At 40.3% G+C, this 16,311-nt stretch overlaps 1 protein-coding gene across 2 annotated transcripts in view; it reads right to left on the bottom strand.

Annotated features, from left to right (window-relative positions):
• The window catches only part of PLCB1 (phospholipase C beta 1), a 418,396-nt gene that overhangs the window by 396,415 nt on the left and 5,670 nt on the right, over positions 1–16,311 (bottom strand). For both annotated transcript variants that reach the window (XM_049800910.1, XM_049800911.1), the window contains exon 2: positions 9,509–9,586. In XM_049800910.1, the coding sequence (XP_049656867.1) occupies positions 9,509–9,586 (78 nt within the window). The remainder of the gene's footprint in view (positions 1–9,508; positions 9,587–16,311) is intronic.

The raw sequence follows: 16,311 nt of genomic DNA, 5'->3' as shown, positions 1-16,311 counted from the left end.
TGTCTTCCCAGTACTGGGATATATAAAAAGTTGCCGTTAAAGCAAAGAAGATGGGACTGAAAGATGATTCTCTAGGAAAGGATCCTGCAGAGTGTCTTCTGTCCTTACACACTAACCCCAAATCAAAAAGGGAGGCAGTGTTGTACAATGGAGTACATTGTTATCGCTGTCCCTACAGGCCAAGGGCTTTATCATTTCTGCTGTGTGATGCCAGATGCAAGCATGCAGAGCTTCTGTAAAATACCAAGACTGTAGGAGTAAGCAAAAGGCAGGAGAGGGAAGCAGAGTCAAGTCCACATTTTTAATGGGAAAAGCCTTAAAGCAAGTAAGGCAAGTAGTAGTGCAAAACTGACATTTATTACCAGTCACTTGTATTTCAAGAACTTTTTTCAAATTCAAAAAAAAAAAAAAAAAAAAAAACACAAAAAAAAAAAGAGGGGGGTTGACCCCAAATTTCCAAATACATTTATCACATAACACTGATTACTAGTGGAGTGCATACAGTCACACAGGAAGATCACATGTATGAGGACAGAATATATGCTATTTAAAGATCATAATTTTCAGTGCACTATCTCTTAAAGAGTTTTTTTTAAAAAAACAACAAAAAACTGAAAGCATAGTGGGAAGGGGAAACAGCTAGAATATGAAGCATTAGAGAGAAGTATCTGAACTGGCAGAGCTACAGCAGAGAAGGCAATCTGACAGGCATGCCAAGAGATCAGTTATCCTCCCAACAATCAGGAAAGCTGATGTCCTAGAAGCCAATATTTGAACTGTGCTAATAATAGGTCAGTCAGCAAAGCTGATGCTACATATTCAACCAAGTCTATGTACAAGCTGCAGGCATGAACACGAGACATTTTTAATTAAGGAGGAGAAAAGAGACTAAAGGCTAGCTTATTACACACCATCGTCTCCGTTTACCACAAGCCCTTCTCAGCTAGAAGACATTAACGTCTCCAATACCAAAGCACACATACTGCAGTAGGTTGGAACCATGCTGTGCCAGGTGCTAATTAGGCTGTAACAGGCTGTCCCTGCTGCATCCCTACTCACAGAGGGTTTACTGAATAGACAAAGTCAGGGTAGAAGGGGAAACAGGCACAGGGAGGTAGAGCAGCATTGCTGAACTATGGCAAATCATGACCAGGAAGAGGCAAGTACCCAGGTGTTCCGACTCCCAGCTGTCTCCTAAAAGCATACATTGCTATTAGTTAAGGCCAAATATCTACTGCTGCATTAAATGATATTATGACCTGATGAGAGACAAATTGTAAGAAAATTCTTATTTACATCACATACCATTTGAAAGCTTGACAGAGACTCACTAAAGTCACTTCAGTGTATGCTAGTGGACTTGGCCAGAAGTTTTCTTCACTATTTAAGCTGAAAATTGTAGCAATAAAACAGCTTCCAGCAGCCAGATCATAAAGGTCTCTTGCACAAAAACTAAGTTTCCCATTTTTTTTGTAACAGTTACAGCTAGCTACAGCCAAAGCTTACCAAGTCTCAGCCCATCCAAATAAAGACAACCTACAATCTCATCTTTATAGGAAAGTCACAACCCACTTTGAAGTAGACAGCAAGGATAGTATTCCTGCATACCACAAAATACATTAGAACTGTTCTCAGTACCTGAGAATTCAGTAGTACCTAAATTTGGCTGACTCCAGAGTCACCCTCCCTTTTTGAAATTCTTTGGCTTCCTCATTTCAGAAACTGGACCTATGTTGTGGATTAAACCCAAAACTCATTTTCTGTTCCTGCCTCCCTCACAACAATAAGGGAGATTGGGAAATGCTTATTAGAGATCTTCTGTGTTTGATGTAGTACCATTTCCCTAATGGGCCTTGAACAATTTCCATGTTTTGAAAGCTGAGAGATTTCCTTTTGAAAATGAAATCAGCAGTCTGATGGGAAGTTGACCTCCATGAAATATTTCCTCCCAGTTTCACAATCTGTTGCAATCCCCTACCACTTTCCCTATCTTCTTTTATTCCGCTCACATGCCGATTTTTAAGTAGTTGTGAAAAAATACAAGCTCTAACTTCCAGGTGACCGTGAACTGTTGCTAGGCTGACTCCCCTACTGCGTTAACTGTTGAGCTAGAAATTTTCCTCACATCAAAATACAACAATCTCTGTAGTATAACCCAGCAAGGAGGCAGTGTTCTTCACTGAAAAAGGCACTGGCAATACAGTTTCCATCAGTATGGGTGTTAGCTCATGTACTGTTTTTTATTATTTCTGAATTCCTAGGTACTGCCTTTAGAGATATAGATTAGGAGTTATTTCTATATTAAAGAGAAAGCAAATGCACACAGGTGAACTTTCCACGATTACTGCTTGGGCTGGTATCAGAGGTAGAAGCTCAACCTTTGAATACTTCTTACCTTCAACTCCTCCAAGCTAGTGTCAGGACCCCCAAGCTGAAAACTCCTGTTACAGATTAGTTAGTTTCTCTACTTTTCACAAGTTGACTTTCATGCTGTATATCGCATATCCACATCTTCACTGGAGGAAGAACTCACCTTTACGATTTTTTACTGTGCCACCACTATTATTTTACTAGCTGCTTCAGGTTCACTCGCAATTTCCAGAGTCACTGAGAGGCAAAACCTGACGTCATGACAATTCCTTGTCCCAGGGAAGTCCTCATCCAGATTACCAGTGAAAACTATTCTGTGTCACCTCTTCCAGCACATGACTGACTTGTTTTGAAAAACAGATACCAACCCAACTCCATCTAATTGTGCCAAAAGACTAGCATCACCTCCACAGGAGCTCCTCCACCTTCAAAAGCCTGAAACCCCCCTCTCCTTGAATTTCCAACTGAAATATAGTGAGTGACCCTGGCCCTCAAAAATCAGAGGCAATCCACCTGTAGCTTTGCACTTAGTTCACACATGCAGTAAATGGATAAAGGAATAGTGCCACATGGACCATGTCTTGAGCAATGCCTTTCATGGAATGAATTTAACTTCCACTTCAGTAGGAAAGGATTATAATCCGATATCAAAAGGGTCTTTCTGATAAGAAACTTTCCTAGCTTTGGTATCATTTCCATTCACGCCAGTTTGACAGTAGACAATGTACATTATGTAGATTATAAATAATGTTTTTACAGAAGTGCATGTAGAAGCACCACAAGTACTAGAGCACTGAGAACACAAGTCATTTAATACAGAATTTGCTACTGATAAATAAAAAACCCCCACTACATAAAGACCTAAATATACATAAAAATTGTTCAGTGCCTGGTAGAATGCCAGTGTGGTACATGGGTCTAAGTCATTCTGACTCCTGTGTTTTGCAGCTAAAGCAAAGGCAAATCCATTTGTATGACAAACTGTGATAGAGGCCCACGTATTCAATATTCATTATCAAACAGAATTAACAATAAGAGAGGTTGACTGCTGAAATGCTAGAGATACTAAAAGAAAGAGGAAGAGTGAGTTTTTCATTGTACATGTTAAAATAATCCCCTATGCGGAGAGACATGCACCGTCTTCTCTCATTCAATTAATGATATTTACAGTCTCAGTTCTTCAAAGGGTCTAGTTATTTAGCTCTGCCCCCCTCTTTTCCATCTCAGAAAGAGAAGCATGAATATATGTTTAATGATGCACTTCTTGGATGTTTTCAGCAGTGAGATGCATCACTGAGTAACCTTGCTCTTGAAGAAATTAAGCCAAACAGTTGGGGTTTGGAGCAGGTATTTTTAAACCTAGTACCATTAAATATTACATTCTTCTCATTAAATTATTAGGTATATTTTAAATATTGATATATTAACTTCAGCCTTTATTGTGTGCTTGTCCAATGTACTGTAAAACCTATACAGATGTAATGAAAATATCTTTGACCCACAGGGCAGAACAAATATTGACCCAATTGTTTCAAAGCCCTGATTCAAAACAGACACAAAAGAACTCTCTTAAATAACACAGCCAAAATCCCCAGCAGCTGGAAAAATGCCACATCATCTTTCATTTGGATGAGGGCAATGGGATTGCCACAGAATTTACAAACATGCTGAAGCCAAGCCTAGTCCTACAGAATCGTACCAACAGCCTTCAGGCTCCACTTGACACGTTCACTCTGCAGTTTTGTTTTGGGTTTTGAGGCCCAAGGAAACTCATGATCACCTCTGGACACAAAAGGGAAAAGGATCTTCCAGGTCAGAAAAATCCTTTCCTCTTTTATCATAAGGAAACACTTCATGGAGTCTCATGAAATGAGAAAGCTCCAGCTCAAGGTACAGTATTATTGCTACAGGCTCTTGTAGCAAGCTCATATTCTGTGGCTGAGCTACAGCATATTAGCACCAGTTCTGTCAGCAATGTTCACACATAAAAACAGGCCTATCCCTGTAAGAGGAGAAACTACGCCTGCTCCTTCCCTTGAAAACTGCAAAACTATCATTACTAAAAAGCTGTACAGATTGGGTGTCTCTGCCTTTAGATATCCTCAGCCTGTGAGTCTGAGCAAGCCAGAGCTGGAAGAAATAGCTGTCTGTAGGTACTTCTGTACTGCTGTGTTCTCATCACCCCACCTTCTCCCAAATACGCTTAAAGGCTTGAGGTATGAATTGTGCAAGCGAGCCACTGAAGCAGGGACTCCTTGCTGAACCATTTGATTGGGCTGTGCTACTGCTCTAATTGCAACCAGCAGAGGAGGGAAGCTTCAGTCATACTATCACCTCAGCACTTGCAGTAGTTTCTCAACACAAACTTCCTTTGGACAAACGGGATCATCACCTGTTTACAACAGCGTTTCTGCAGAAGGCTTCAGAAATTGCTGTTGACTCCCTGGGACTGGACACTTATATTTAGTTTCATGACACGGAGTGTTAGCTGATATCTTTTCATGGTGCATTGGATGAGACTGGGTCTGCATCCGCTGTGTTTTCAGCATGCTGCCATGTCACTGTAGTTACCTAGCTTTAAAAATAAAGAGGAATAAATCAGCACATGCTAGTGAGATGAAGAGGACAGCATATTATACCATCCTCAGACTTTTAAAAACCTAAATGGCTCTACCATAAAAACAATTAGTTGCTTTCTTCCTTTACTGCTTTTCTTAGGCAGTGTCAAAACTGCACTGAGTCAATGGTTAAGTGTATTCTCCCAACATCCATTTGCTTGTGTAACATAACTTCCAGCTAAAGGGTGCAAGAATTATAATGCACAAACTGTCTGACAATACATATTTCTTCTCCTACTCTGCCTATGCTTCTGTTGATATCTTTATGCATAGACAGAAATCACAGTCTTTCTCTGGCTTAGCTGTGCTAGCTAGGCTAAACCAAACACCTCCAGCCTCTTCTCATCTCCCAAGAAATGCTTTTTATTATCACTCCTTTTTATTCTAGTAGACTTTCTCTTCACCTGGTTGAGTTTTAATTTATCTTTTTTCAATGCTTATGACCAGAATAAGAAAAAATAGAAGAAATGGCATTCCATTTTTTAAAAAAGGAGCAAGGAACTGAGATACGTTTTAGTCAGGTCATAAAAATATGACAATGCAATGAATATTGCTTGGTTTTCCTATAGTTAAGGAATATTACAGAAACAATAAGATATGTAACAGACGCTAGCTTGTCACATTAATTAATTTTTCTTTTTTAAAACCCATGTTGAGAATCATTCAAATAATAATATGAAATCAGCCAGCACTCTGCAGACAGATGAAGCAAATATTCCAGAACCTTCACCACCAACAAAAGAATTTTGTACTGAAAAATACAATTAACATCAGAAAGCTGTCCTGCCATCTGTTTAAAACAAAAGGTTTTAAATTTCCTCGTTGTTATCAGGAAATAGCAAAATGCTATGTATGACTATTTTTGGGGGATTATCTTTACTCATGACAGCAAAATATACTTAAATATGCAAATACACAGTGTGTCAAACTGCAGGATACCACATTATTATTACCAAATTGTAAGATCAGAGCTTAAATGAACTTGCTTAACAGACCATTGCAGCTATTACCATACCAGAACGGGCAGTGAACCAAGCACGTAAAATTCAAAGAGGAATGGCACGTGGTCAGAAGAACCTATATGCGTTTTCATCCTAGGCTACTCTTTACTCTGCTGATAGTCATTGAAACAGAGAAGTCTCATCACCCACTTTTTAATACGGCTTTTTTTAACATCCAAAAGCAGTTGTGCTGGTCCTGGGTACTGGGCAGGACACATCAGAGCCAGCCCAAACATAATTAAATGGTCAAATCACACACAGTCATGAAGAAACAAGCAAGGCACATGGATACTTATTTCGCATTGAAGAAATCTTGAGCAATTAGTTTACTGTTTGCCTTGCCTGTAAGTTGTCAGATGGCGATTCTGCTGCAAAGCAGGCTTCTGGGGGCTCTCTCCCTCTTCAGCTTGCCTTCTTTCCAAGTTCTGTTCCTGCTCTTAGAAGTAAATGATGAGAAGATGGCTTCACTAGGCCTGGCTGCCACTGGTATCTCATACCACAAGAATGGCCATCCTTACAGTCTTTCATGTGTGGTGTAATGCAAGTGGCATGGATCTTCATGAGGCTGAAACTGCAGACATAGGATGATTTATTCAGAGCATATGGCTCCTGCAAGCAAACTATCAAATTTGCTACTAACTTACTTGTCAGAAAGCTACAGGGGACAGCAAGTTAAGAGTCTACACTGGTCAGATATATATAACTTCTTGGTAAGAATGACTTTATAGGCAGCCTTTTTGACACATCACCTGTTCGACTCCAGCATTATCCAGACTCACCAACTGGGCTGCAAACCCTGGAGGGATTGCTGATTCATGGAGAACTACAGGATGGGGTCAGTGACACTGATAGAGGGCTGCACGGAACATGTATCTTCACCAGGAACGTTGAGCTCTGCACAAAGAACAATCCAAAAGACTGTCCAGATACACTGCTAGACAGCAGGCACTACATTGTACATGTATGTATTATTTTCCTTTCTCTGCAACAGAGGAGAAACAGAAAAGGAAGGTAACAGGAAAACAACGCAAGAAGCAGCTCAATCAGCCAACAAGTTAAAGCCACAAGAGCTACAAACACCAGTTCCCTAAGCTAAATAAAAATTTAGCACAAGGGAGTGTTTCTTTTGGTTCCATCCCCCAGTGACTCACATAATTTTTGTGTAACTTCACTGATAAGGCAACAGCAACCAAAGGAGCCAGATTCCTAATTTAAAAGCCATACCATTATCCAGGCAGTAATTTACTGCTTTGCAGAGTGTCTGGAAACAGGACAGTCAAATGGCTAGAAAGATGACTGCTACCCATTCCTCATCTCCACACCTGTTTCTGGTCAGCTCCCAGTAAAATGCATCTGACCAAGGATGCTAGCAGGCAGCCTTCAGTTCACCACTTTGTTTAGCAAGGCCTATCCTTCCATATGCAGAAAAAAAACAGGCCCTGGTTAGGACAAAAGCAATTTCTTAAAAAAAATAACTAAGGGGGGGGGGAAGAGAAAGCGATCACACAGAGATTGTATTGTCCTGGTATTATTTCTTCAGGTATATCCACTGTGATGATCCACTGTCATCACAGGATCACTTTACACAAAGAGAAGGAAATGAAGATAATTTCCTATATAACGTCCTTTTTCAATATATTTGTAATTTCACAATAAACATAAACCCAACCATTCTCTGCAAAAGCAAAAAGCGGCATTTCCTTCCTGATTCTTGCACTATCAGCACCCCAATAGAAACATATTTACTTTCTTTAAATAGACACTGCTAGGATGGGGTTTAGAAACAAGCTTCACCTAGTTGTCATGAATTATTAACCAGAAAAAAATCCCTCTTGTTGCCCTTTACAGAGGCTTGATTTGCAAGTTTAAAAATCAAACTGACACTTACGTTTCTTGTACAAATACCCAACCTTTTAAAAAATGCTCTAAGCATTATAAATACATTTTTTTCATGAATACAAGAACAATTCTATAAATAGCTATTCTTCGCAGAATTGCTTCAAGACATTGTTTTTACAGACAACAGTAGGAAACTGAAGGAGGTCTTGGTGCCAAATATACTAAAAGCGAAATAAACTCTCCAATCAACTCTGGGTTTCCATTTATTATTACAAAGTTCACTGTTATTTTTCAGCTTATACAATTAGTTTATGCAAGGGAAGGAACAAAACAGAAGACTGCACTGAGTTCTGGCATAGGTACTGGGCTGGCATAAATCAGACATAGCCTTCAAATTCTGAGGGCATTCACTTTGCTGCTTTGGGCAGTAATTTAACAACTTTGGACTGTCAACAGATGAACTTGCTATTACGCACCACAACCTTGTACAAGCACAAGCAAAGACAAGATTTTTATTATAACTCCATGATATGACTTCCAAATACACTGACACAAAACTGTGCTCCATCTCCTCTAAAAAGCAAGCATAGGAAGATAAATATGATCTAACGTAATAGCAAGTTCCCTGTTCAGTCTACACTTTTAATGGTTGCCACCTCCTCAAGCAATTTTTGCACTGGTATCTAAACATAAAATCAACAGGAACTCCTGAAAAACAGCCACACAACTGGTAAACCAGGTTTTCACAGCCAAAATACTACAAGTATGTATTTAGTCATTTTGGCATATACTCCAACACAAAGCCAAAGCTCAAGCACTACCAAGTTCTAACACCGTTTTCAACAGGGAACCGGTACAAGCACTTATTTAATAAGTACTTGAAAATTCATCTGTAGAAAAAAAAAAAAGACTAGTTTTGATACAGTATTTTGCCATAACAATTGCAACAATAATTTCCTATTATATGTCTGATATGGTATATGAAAGAAACTGCTCAGGGTACTGATACTCTCTCACCCTGGTGCAGCTCCACAGTCTCCAACAGCTGGAAACATGACAGGGCTGATTTCAAGGGGTGACATGGATGTGAAACTGGAGTAACACAGTGATGAATCAGGCCATGAGCCTTCCCAACAGCTCCCCAGCCATAATAGCGATCTAAGCATACTGGAATGTTTTTAAAAGAAAGTAAGTGTCCAACGAGGATTAGTAAGAACTCAGTGACGTGGCTCACCAGGCATGGCCAGGCAGCACACAGCAGTTCAGGAGGAAGAATTCAAAGGGAGCTCTGGCCTCTGGGAATTCTGGGTCTGCCGCGCACCACAGCCCACATCCTCAGTGTACAGAAAGCAAGACAGAGAAACCACAAGCCAGCTATGAACCACCACAGCATTGCAAATGGATCCTTGCCTGTGAATCAGGACAATTACACACATTGCTGGCCATCAGATCATTAACATGGCTGAAAATTACCAAGTCTTCCATCCATCTCTCCACATTCTGTGCACCAGGGATGAGCCACAGGCCTGTTGTATTTGCTTCCCAGAAGAGCAGAGGAACATACGCTGATGTAATGCTTGTCTGCTGTCCCAGAACTGGCATGCAAAGCCTCCCGATTCCTGCCCATCACACCACAGAAAGCAGAAAGAACCATTCTGGGACAAGAAGCTTTTCTCTTACCTTATTTTGATCTGTCCAGTAAAAGAAAAATCCCTGTGGATCTGTTCTGAGAATAATTGGAGTCACAACAGTGGAGTCCTGAAAGAAAAAAAGGACAAACAAAAAAAAAAAAATCCATGTCAGCACACAGAACACAGTTATGTACTAGCTACTTTTCCATGCATATAAATGAATTGCAACATCTAGAAATTACCCTGAAGGTATCACTAGCAAGATGTCACTAATAGAATTAATATCACCTGCCTAATCTCCATTTTTCTGACATAACGTATTTCCATTACTGAGAAGACAGCACTAAATAACTCCAGACTCATCAACACATGGAGTTACTCCAGAAAAGCTGAAAGTAGATGAAGTTAAACAGACATAACACAGTCAAACTAGAGCCCACACATTATCAGAAGTGCACTGCCCACCTTGATCCAAATTAACCTTCAGATACAGACAAAAGCTAAATGCCTATAAGCTTTACTTTAACATACAAAGACTGAATTTGCCTAGAAAACGTGGAATAACATCCACTACATTATGACTTTTGTCAGTTACTATCCATTAGTACTTCTCTGGTTTTTCTACAACCAAACTATGAAGATTTTAGTAAAGGGAATATATATATTCCACCCCACCTCCAAATCAGTTGAAAGCCTGTCTACTCTAGTAACATCCATAGCTCAAGTCATTTAAAACTAAGCACATTTTTAAGTACTATAAGTAAGGCAGCCTGGTTACCTACATATTCGTGTCTTCTGACTGACAGCAGGTACCTGACTCAGGAGATACAAGCTTTAAATGAAGCCTTTTCTGCAGGTGGGCATTCATTACAACTCTCACCCATCGGGATTCCCTGGTGCCTAACAATGATTGACATCAGTGCAGCCTGGTCCTAATAGGTTTCCTCCTCTCTTTCCTCTACTATTTTTCATGACACCTGTAAAAATGCTGTTGTCTTGAGACCTCTACCTGTTTGCCAAACTGGATTTAAAAGTTACAGAGGGAGCACAGAAAGGAGTGAGAAGACAAGCAGACAGAAAAACTGCCTAAGCCTTATCTCCACAGGAACGCAGGCTAAACTCACAATTCCTCCTCAAAAAACATTTGTTGAAGTGTTACAGGTATTTTAAAGCTTTAGCATTCACCTATTTCCAAAGCAGCAATATGTGGGGTCAGTCTATATTCCTTGAAGGAAAAAATGGGCTCTAATAGGTTCAAATTTAAACCAACCATATTTAAGGGGGCGGGGGGTTAAATGCAAATAAAGTTGATGGAAGCGACATTATAAATAAGTAAAAACTTACGCAAGTGCAATTTCCAATGCAATAAGATAACACTTGTCTATATTATGCCACCAGTACAGTCCTTTGTGACGGAGTACCGAACTCCCAGCAATGGGCATTCATGAAACAGGGAAGTTGAATTATTCCTGGTTTACAACTAGTAAAAACAAGACCCAAAGAAGCTAAGTGACAGGCCCAACACCAGTCAGAAGCCTGCAGGGTAATAAGTAAAAGAATAAAATGGAGTCAAGCATGAAGCATATTCTTATCTCAGCACAAGAAAAATATAAACAGAAGAGTAAGTTCTACACTAAGACGAAATACAAGATGGAACCCATATATGACTGTAAAAGTTATCTTTATAACTGGAAGATCCAGGCTGAGGATTAATTGTGCCACAGGTACACTGACACCCAAATCGGTGACACGTGAGCTTTCAGAGGCTGGGAACAAGTGCGGCTGTACCAATGCCAAGCAGTGCTATGGGAATGTCCCAGCTGGGATCAGAGCTCGTTCTAAGCACCACTGACCTCTCTTTTCCTCATTACAAGAAAACAGTGTTGTATGCACTTCCCTTAAGAGAACAGACATACAGAATTTGTACAATCTTTTTTCTTCCCTGTTTCTCCATAGTTTCTAGCATCTTATACACCTGAGAGTAGGATACTGTTTGAGTGCAACAAGTAAATTTATTTTTAAAATATGCCAGGCCCTGAAGAGATGTTGACTGGCTGTCTGTATCCACAAGCTCCTACAAAAGCGTTCTTAAACCTCTGCCATTCAAAAAGAGAAAAAAAAAACCTGCTCTGGAGATACAACTCTCCTTTTTTAGCTTATTTCATTATGTCCCACGCACCCTGTGTGTAAATATGTAAAATGACGAAAGAAAGAGACTAAGTGTGGATGAGATACACACAACTTTGGGGGGGGAGGGGGGAGGGAGAAGGAAGTCATGGGAAACAGACAGGCATGAAGCAATTATGTCTAGGATTAATCAATTTTGCTGGTTAATCATTTCAGATCAGTTGCTTCAACCCAAAAGCTGTTTGGATTTGCCTGTGCTGGAGACATACAGCTACCAAAGTAATACTTTTGTAGATGCAGGTTGTAAAGTATTGACTATAATTAGACTCAAAAAAGTGGAGGATGAGGGGAAAGAGCCTTCAATATCTATTAGGTGACATAAAGGAAACCTCATCATGACAGGGGTAATGATGAGTCTTAATTTAAGACCCTCTGTGGTCCAGGAAGTCACTTGTTCGTTTGTTTTTTAAATCAGAAAAAAGCCTCTGCTGAATTAACTGTTTTACTCTGACATTAAGTATAGCACAATTAACATACTGATGAATACAAGAACCCCACGCTGTCACGCTGTATACAAACATAGGATCTGAGAATAACTTTATACATGTAACTGCATAACGTTTCTTAGGAACCCTTCCACAGAGTTAACAGCAGCAATAAAAGTCAGGTGCACATTTTATATATTCTACAAGCTAATTACAACTCTCACAAGTCCCAGCCACGAAAAGCCACACTCCTTAGCGCTGGGTGTAGAGGAACAGAAATAAACCTCTCTAGTCAGCTCTGCAAGTCCTTCTCCCTGCTCCATGTTAATGCAGAGTCCTTTGTCACGTGGAACAGGTCTGTTGCTTTTATACTGCTCTGCAATCAGGGCTTGCAAGGGCAGGCAACAATCAAAAAGATACATGAAAAACCCTTTAAACAGTATACATTCAAGAAGAGCAGCAGTTCAAGGCTCTGAAATAGAAACGTTTCAAACGACAATTGTCTGGTACCTTTGTTTACAAAAACTATTGTAGTATATAGGAATAACTGTGATTTATTACCCAGACGACACACCTGCAGTCATTCACAAGAGCATCCTGAAGCCCATTAATTCAATTTCCTAACCCAAAGAGCTGACCTATCCCGCAACTCCCCCGAACAGATTTACCAACCATGCAAAACTCTGAAAAAGGTGGTAACAGACAGGACACAACAGATAAAGGGAAAACAACCCAAACAAACAAAACTTGAAGGGCAAACAAATAGGGAACAGATGTTCATTTCTTCCCTAACCCACTCAGATCCAGAACATGAGAATAAAACAGGGGTGGGGGGTGGGGTGACATGTCAGTGTTGTGCATCTCTAAAGCTAACAAGTTTGGAAATTAACATGTATTTATACAAGCCTCTGGATGTCAACAAAGCAAGCAGCCCCTTGGGTAGGAGCCCCCAGATTCTTGGGACATTTCCAAGTATGTAAGAAAAGAACCAAGAGGAGGTGACCAAGGCAAAAATCAGACATGCCCAGAAAGGAGAGGGAGAAAGGCAGAGTGTCCCAGTCAATGATGCAAATGATTGTGGGTTATCAGGCCTTTTAAATGCCACCCATGGGTGCTTGTGCCAAGTAGTGGCTTGGTTTCCAACAGACTGCTATTGCAAATTCCTTGAATAGAAAGACTTAGTGTGGCCCCAACCCGGCAATCCCAGTGTGCTGCATATCACACCAGTCTAAACTTAAGTAAATAATTTTTCTAAAGGGCTTCTAATTTCACCTTTAAAAGCCCCCCACCTTTTTATTTGTTGACTCTAGGGCCAATTCTCTACCTTCCTCCAATTTCACAGCCTCAAATGAGTAACATGGTTGTTCTGTACTTATTCTATTAAGTTGCCTCCTAACTGGCTGTACAACCTCAGATCCTGCATTAGCAATATTCTTTATTTTAAACTTTTAAGCAAAGAGGCTTCAAATTTATGCCCACAAAGTAGTACAGAGTTTGGGATCTTTACCAGCCAGACACAGCAGAACACTGGCATAGAAGGTCAATGGACAAATCCATATTTAAGTGCCTGCCAGATAACCCTTTCAAGGTCTGATTTTAAGTGTGGGTCCCCTGGACCACATCTAACATCTGCAAGCAAAAAGTGCCACCTCCATTTCAATATTACTGACCAATAAAAACTATCATACGAAACCAAACAGTGAGGAGGGTGGAAACCTTGGTTTAGTTCCTTTCTGACTGTACACTCATGCTTCCTAATCCTCAGAGCACCCCCACGACCAGGCTGTACATCCAGCCACGAGGGATGGAGCCTTCTACCCTACTCCTCAACTGTCACTGGTAAGACCTGAAGAGACACGAGGCTACATAAGGGTGCCCCACTGCCACCTACATCCTAGGCTTTGGCCCTTGCTCCCAAAACTCCCTACACTTTACTCAGTATGTATTAAGGCAACAGAGTAACAGTATTGCTGCTGTGTTTTGTGCTGAGCACAGGTCAATGTTAAAATGATCAGAGGGCATCACAGACTGGGATTAGTGTGCCTGCAATGCAAGTATCAGGTCAATCCCACCATAGATGAAAAGTTCCTAACGGATCTTAAAAGTACCTACACAGGAATGAAAATCTACATGTACCTTGTCAACCAGCAAGACCATGAGTCAGATGAGTACATGTTTCAATAAATCATATACAGATAATGACGATGTTTCTTAGAAACAGCTGCAGTCAAAATTCCCAACAACAGATTTTAAAAAGAAAAGCAGACCAGCCTTTATCTTCAGCTCTTCCAACAGATGGGGCTCACAGCAAAGACTTATTAAGCCAGACTGTTTTTTCCTCATTTTGCCTCAGATTTTGAGAGACATCGAACATCCCCAAATATAACCAGAAAACTTTTTACACACATTATTATTTCATTTGCTTGCACCTTCTCCTGGAAAATTTCTGCCAAACTGCTTCCAAACACAAAGCTAAGAAATACAGATTGTTTCCGGCAAAGGCAAAATATTCTGCAATTTCTCTTTCACTTTGGCGAAAGGGCTTGAACTCTGGTTGAGCAAGGGTGTGAGACTGCGGGAGAGATGTGGGGAGTGTCCCTGCAAAGAGTTTTCTCACCACCCCACAAGCCAGAGGGATTACAGGCTTGGAGGAGTGGAGAAGGAGCAAAGGAGAAGGGATAGCAAACCCACAGTTTATACATGGTCAGCAGATATATTAGCTGTTAAATTCCATAATACACAGGGTGTACTCAGACTGGAACTAAGCAGGATTACCCAAACAATTAGCACCATGAATTTCTTCAGGCTGGCAGCCATCCCCCAGGTTTGCAATGAACCCCTGAAATAATCCAGAAGGGTAAAGATGCCCTCTTTTACTGAGGGCAGAAGAACCAAATCTGCCATGGAACGGAACAGACTGCAAGAAAGAAATGTTGGAGAAGGTGAAATGAGTGCTGGAGGAAGCAGGACAAAAAAAAAAAAATCAAAACTGGAATTGAGTTTACAGGACCCGTAAAATGAAATCGCACTTGTTCAATAGGAACATGCAGGAAAATATTCTTCACTATTAGAGTGGTTAAACCCTGGAAAAACTTTGGTGATGGCACCACAGGACAGAAGTCACCATTCTGCTAATTAAAGACTTAGCTTCCTGCAAGTTTAAAAGAGCTACCTTGAGCAGGATTTGTTTCTCAGAAGCAGACTACCCTGTCTTGTTTCTCAGGATGTCCATACTCTTGGGCTTATTATAGCCTTACTGCATGTAGTCTTGATTTGTCTGCATGAGTCCTCATTTGTTGTAGATGTTGCAAAATATGCAGTCAAGAAAGAAGGAATAAAGGGAAAACTTTATAGCAACAGTAGCCAAATGCCAACCAGGAAGATCTTATCTCTGCCAGAGTGTTCTTATGTGATGCTCAGCAAACCATTTAAACCAGTCTGTTCATGGGTGTAAATGCTGTATTCTGTGTTTGAAGGAATACTGGAATTGTATTTCCACATTTCATTTTCTAATTTTCAGAGATGCTGAGCCCAAATTCATCTGAAGTCACTGGGGAGGCATTCTCAACATCTGACTGTATGGTGCTATGCAGTCTGAAAACTAGGTCCAAGGTATCTAATCACAGATTAAAAATCAGTAGTTTTTTTATGTTGGACTCCTTTTGGACCTAAAACAGTACAATTGGGAACACATTCTGTCATCTAATGGATCTTGTGAAAATAAACTAAAAACTGCTTATGAAGCATTTACTTTATAATAAAGACTCCACAATGATTTAGTTAACTCTATTTCACTACAGTCTTTGTTAAAAAAAAAAAGGCCTTGAGCATTCAAACATTGAAGCAAAGAAAGCATACAGTGCACAGCTTAAATTCACTGTTAGCTTCCCTTTCACAAAGAATTCCTCATTTACTTAAGAGTTGTTTTCTGGTTTTCAGTTTCCCTAGTATCTACCAGCACTCCAAAGGGCTCAGACACACCACCACCACAGAGGTTATCTGCAACTTAACCATGCAAAGTCTTCACCAGATCTTCCGAGGCAGGCATCTAACCATTTTGCAGCAGAACCAGATCTTCTCCCCCTGCCAAGCTGAAGTTAGCAAGCGCTTTCCGATAATCAAGTTCAGGCTTTCCCCTTTACTAAATGTTACCTGTTGAGAAATTTTAAACTCAATCTGACTACGCTCCTATGTTGCAAAAGACCAAACCCACAACTTCTACTCATTTAGATATAACATT

The sequence above is a fragment of the Accipiter gentilis genome, chromosome 5, assembly GCF_929443795.1.
Source record: "Accipiter gentilis chromosome 5, bAccGen1.1, whole genome shotgun sequence".
Classification (NCBI taxonomy): domain Eukaryota; kingdom Metazoa; phylum Chordata; class Aves; order Accipitriformes; family Accipitridae; genus Astur; species Astur gentilis.
This window is presented reverse-complemented; position numbering and strand designations above follow the sequence as displayed.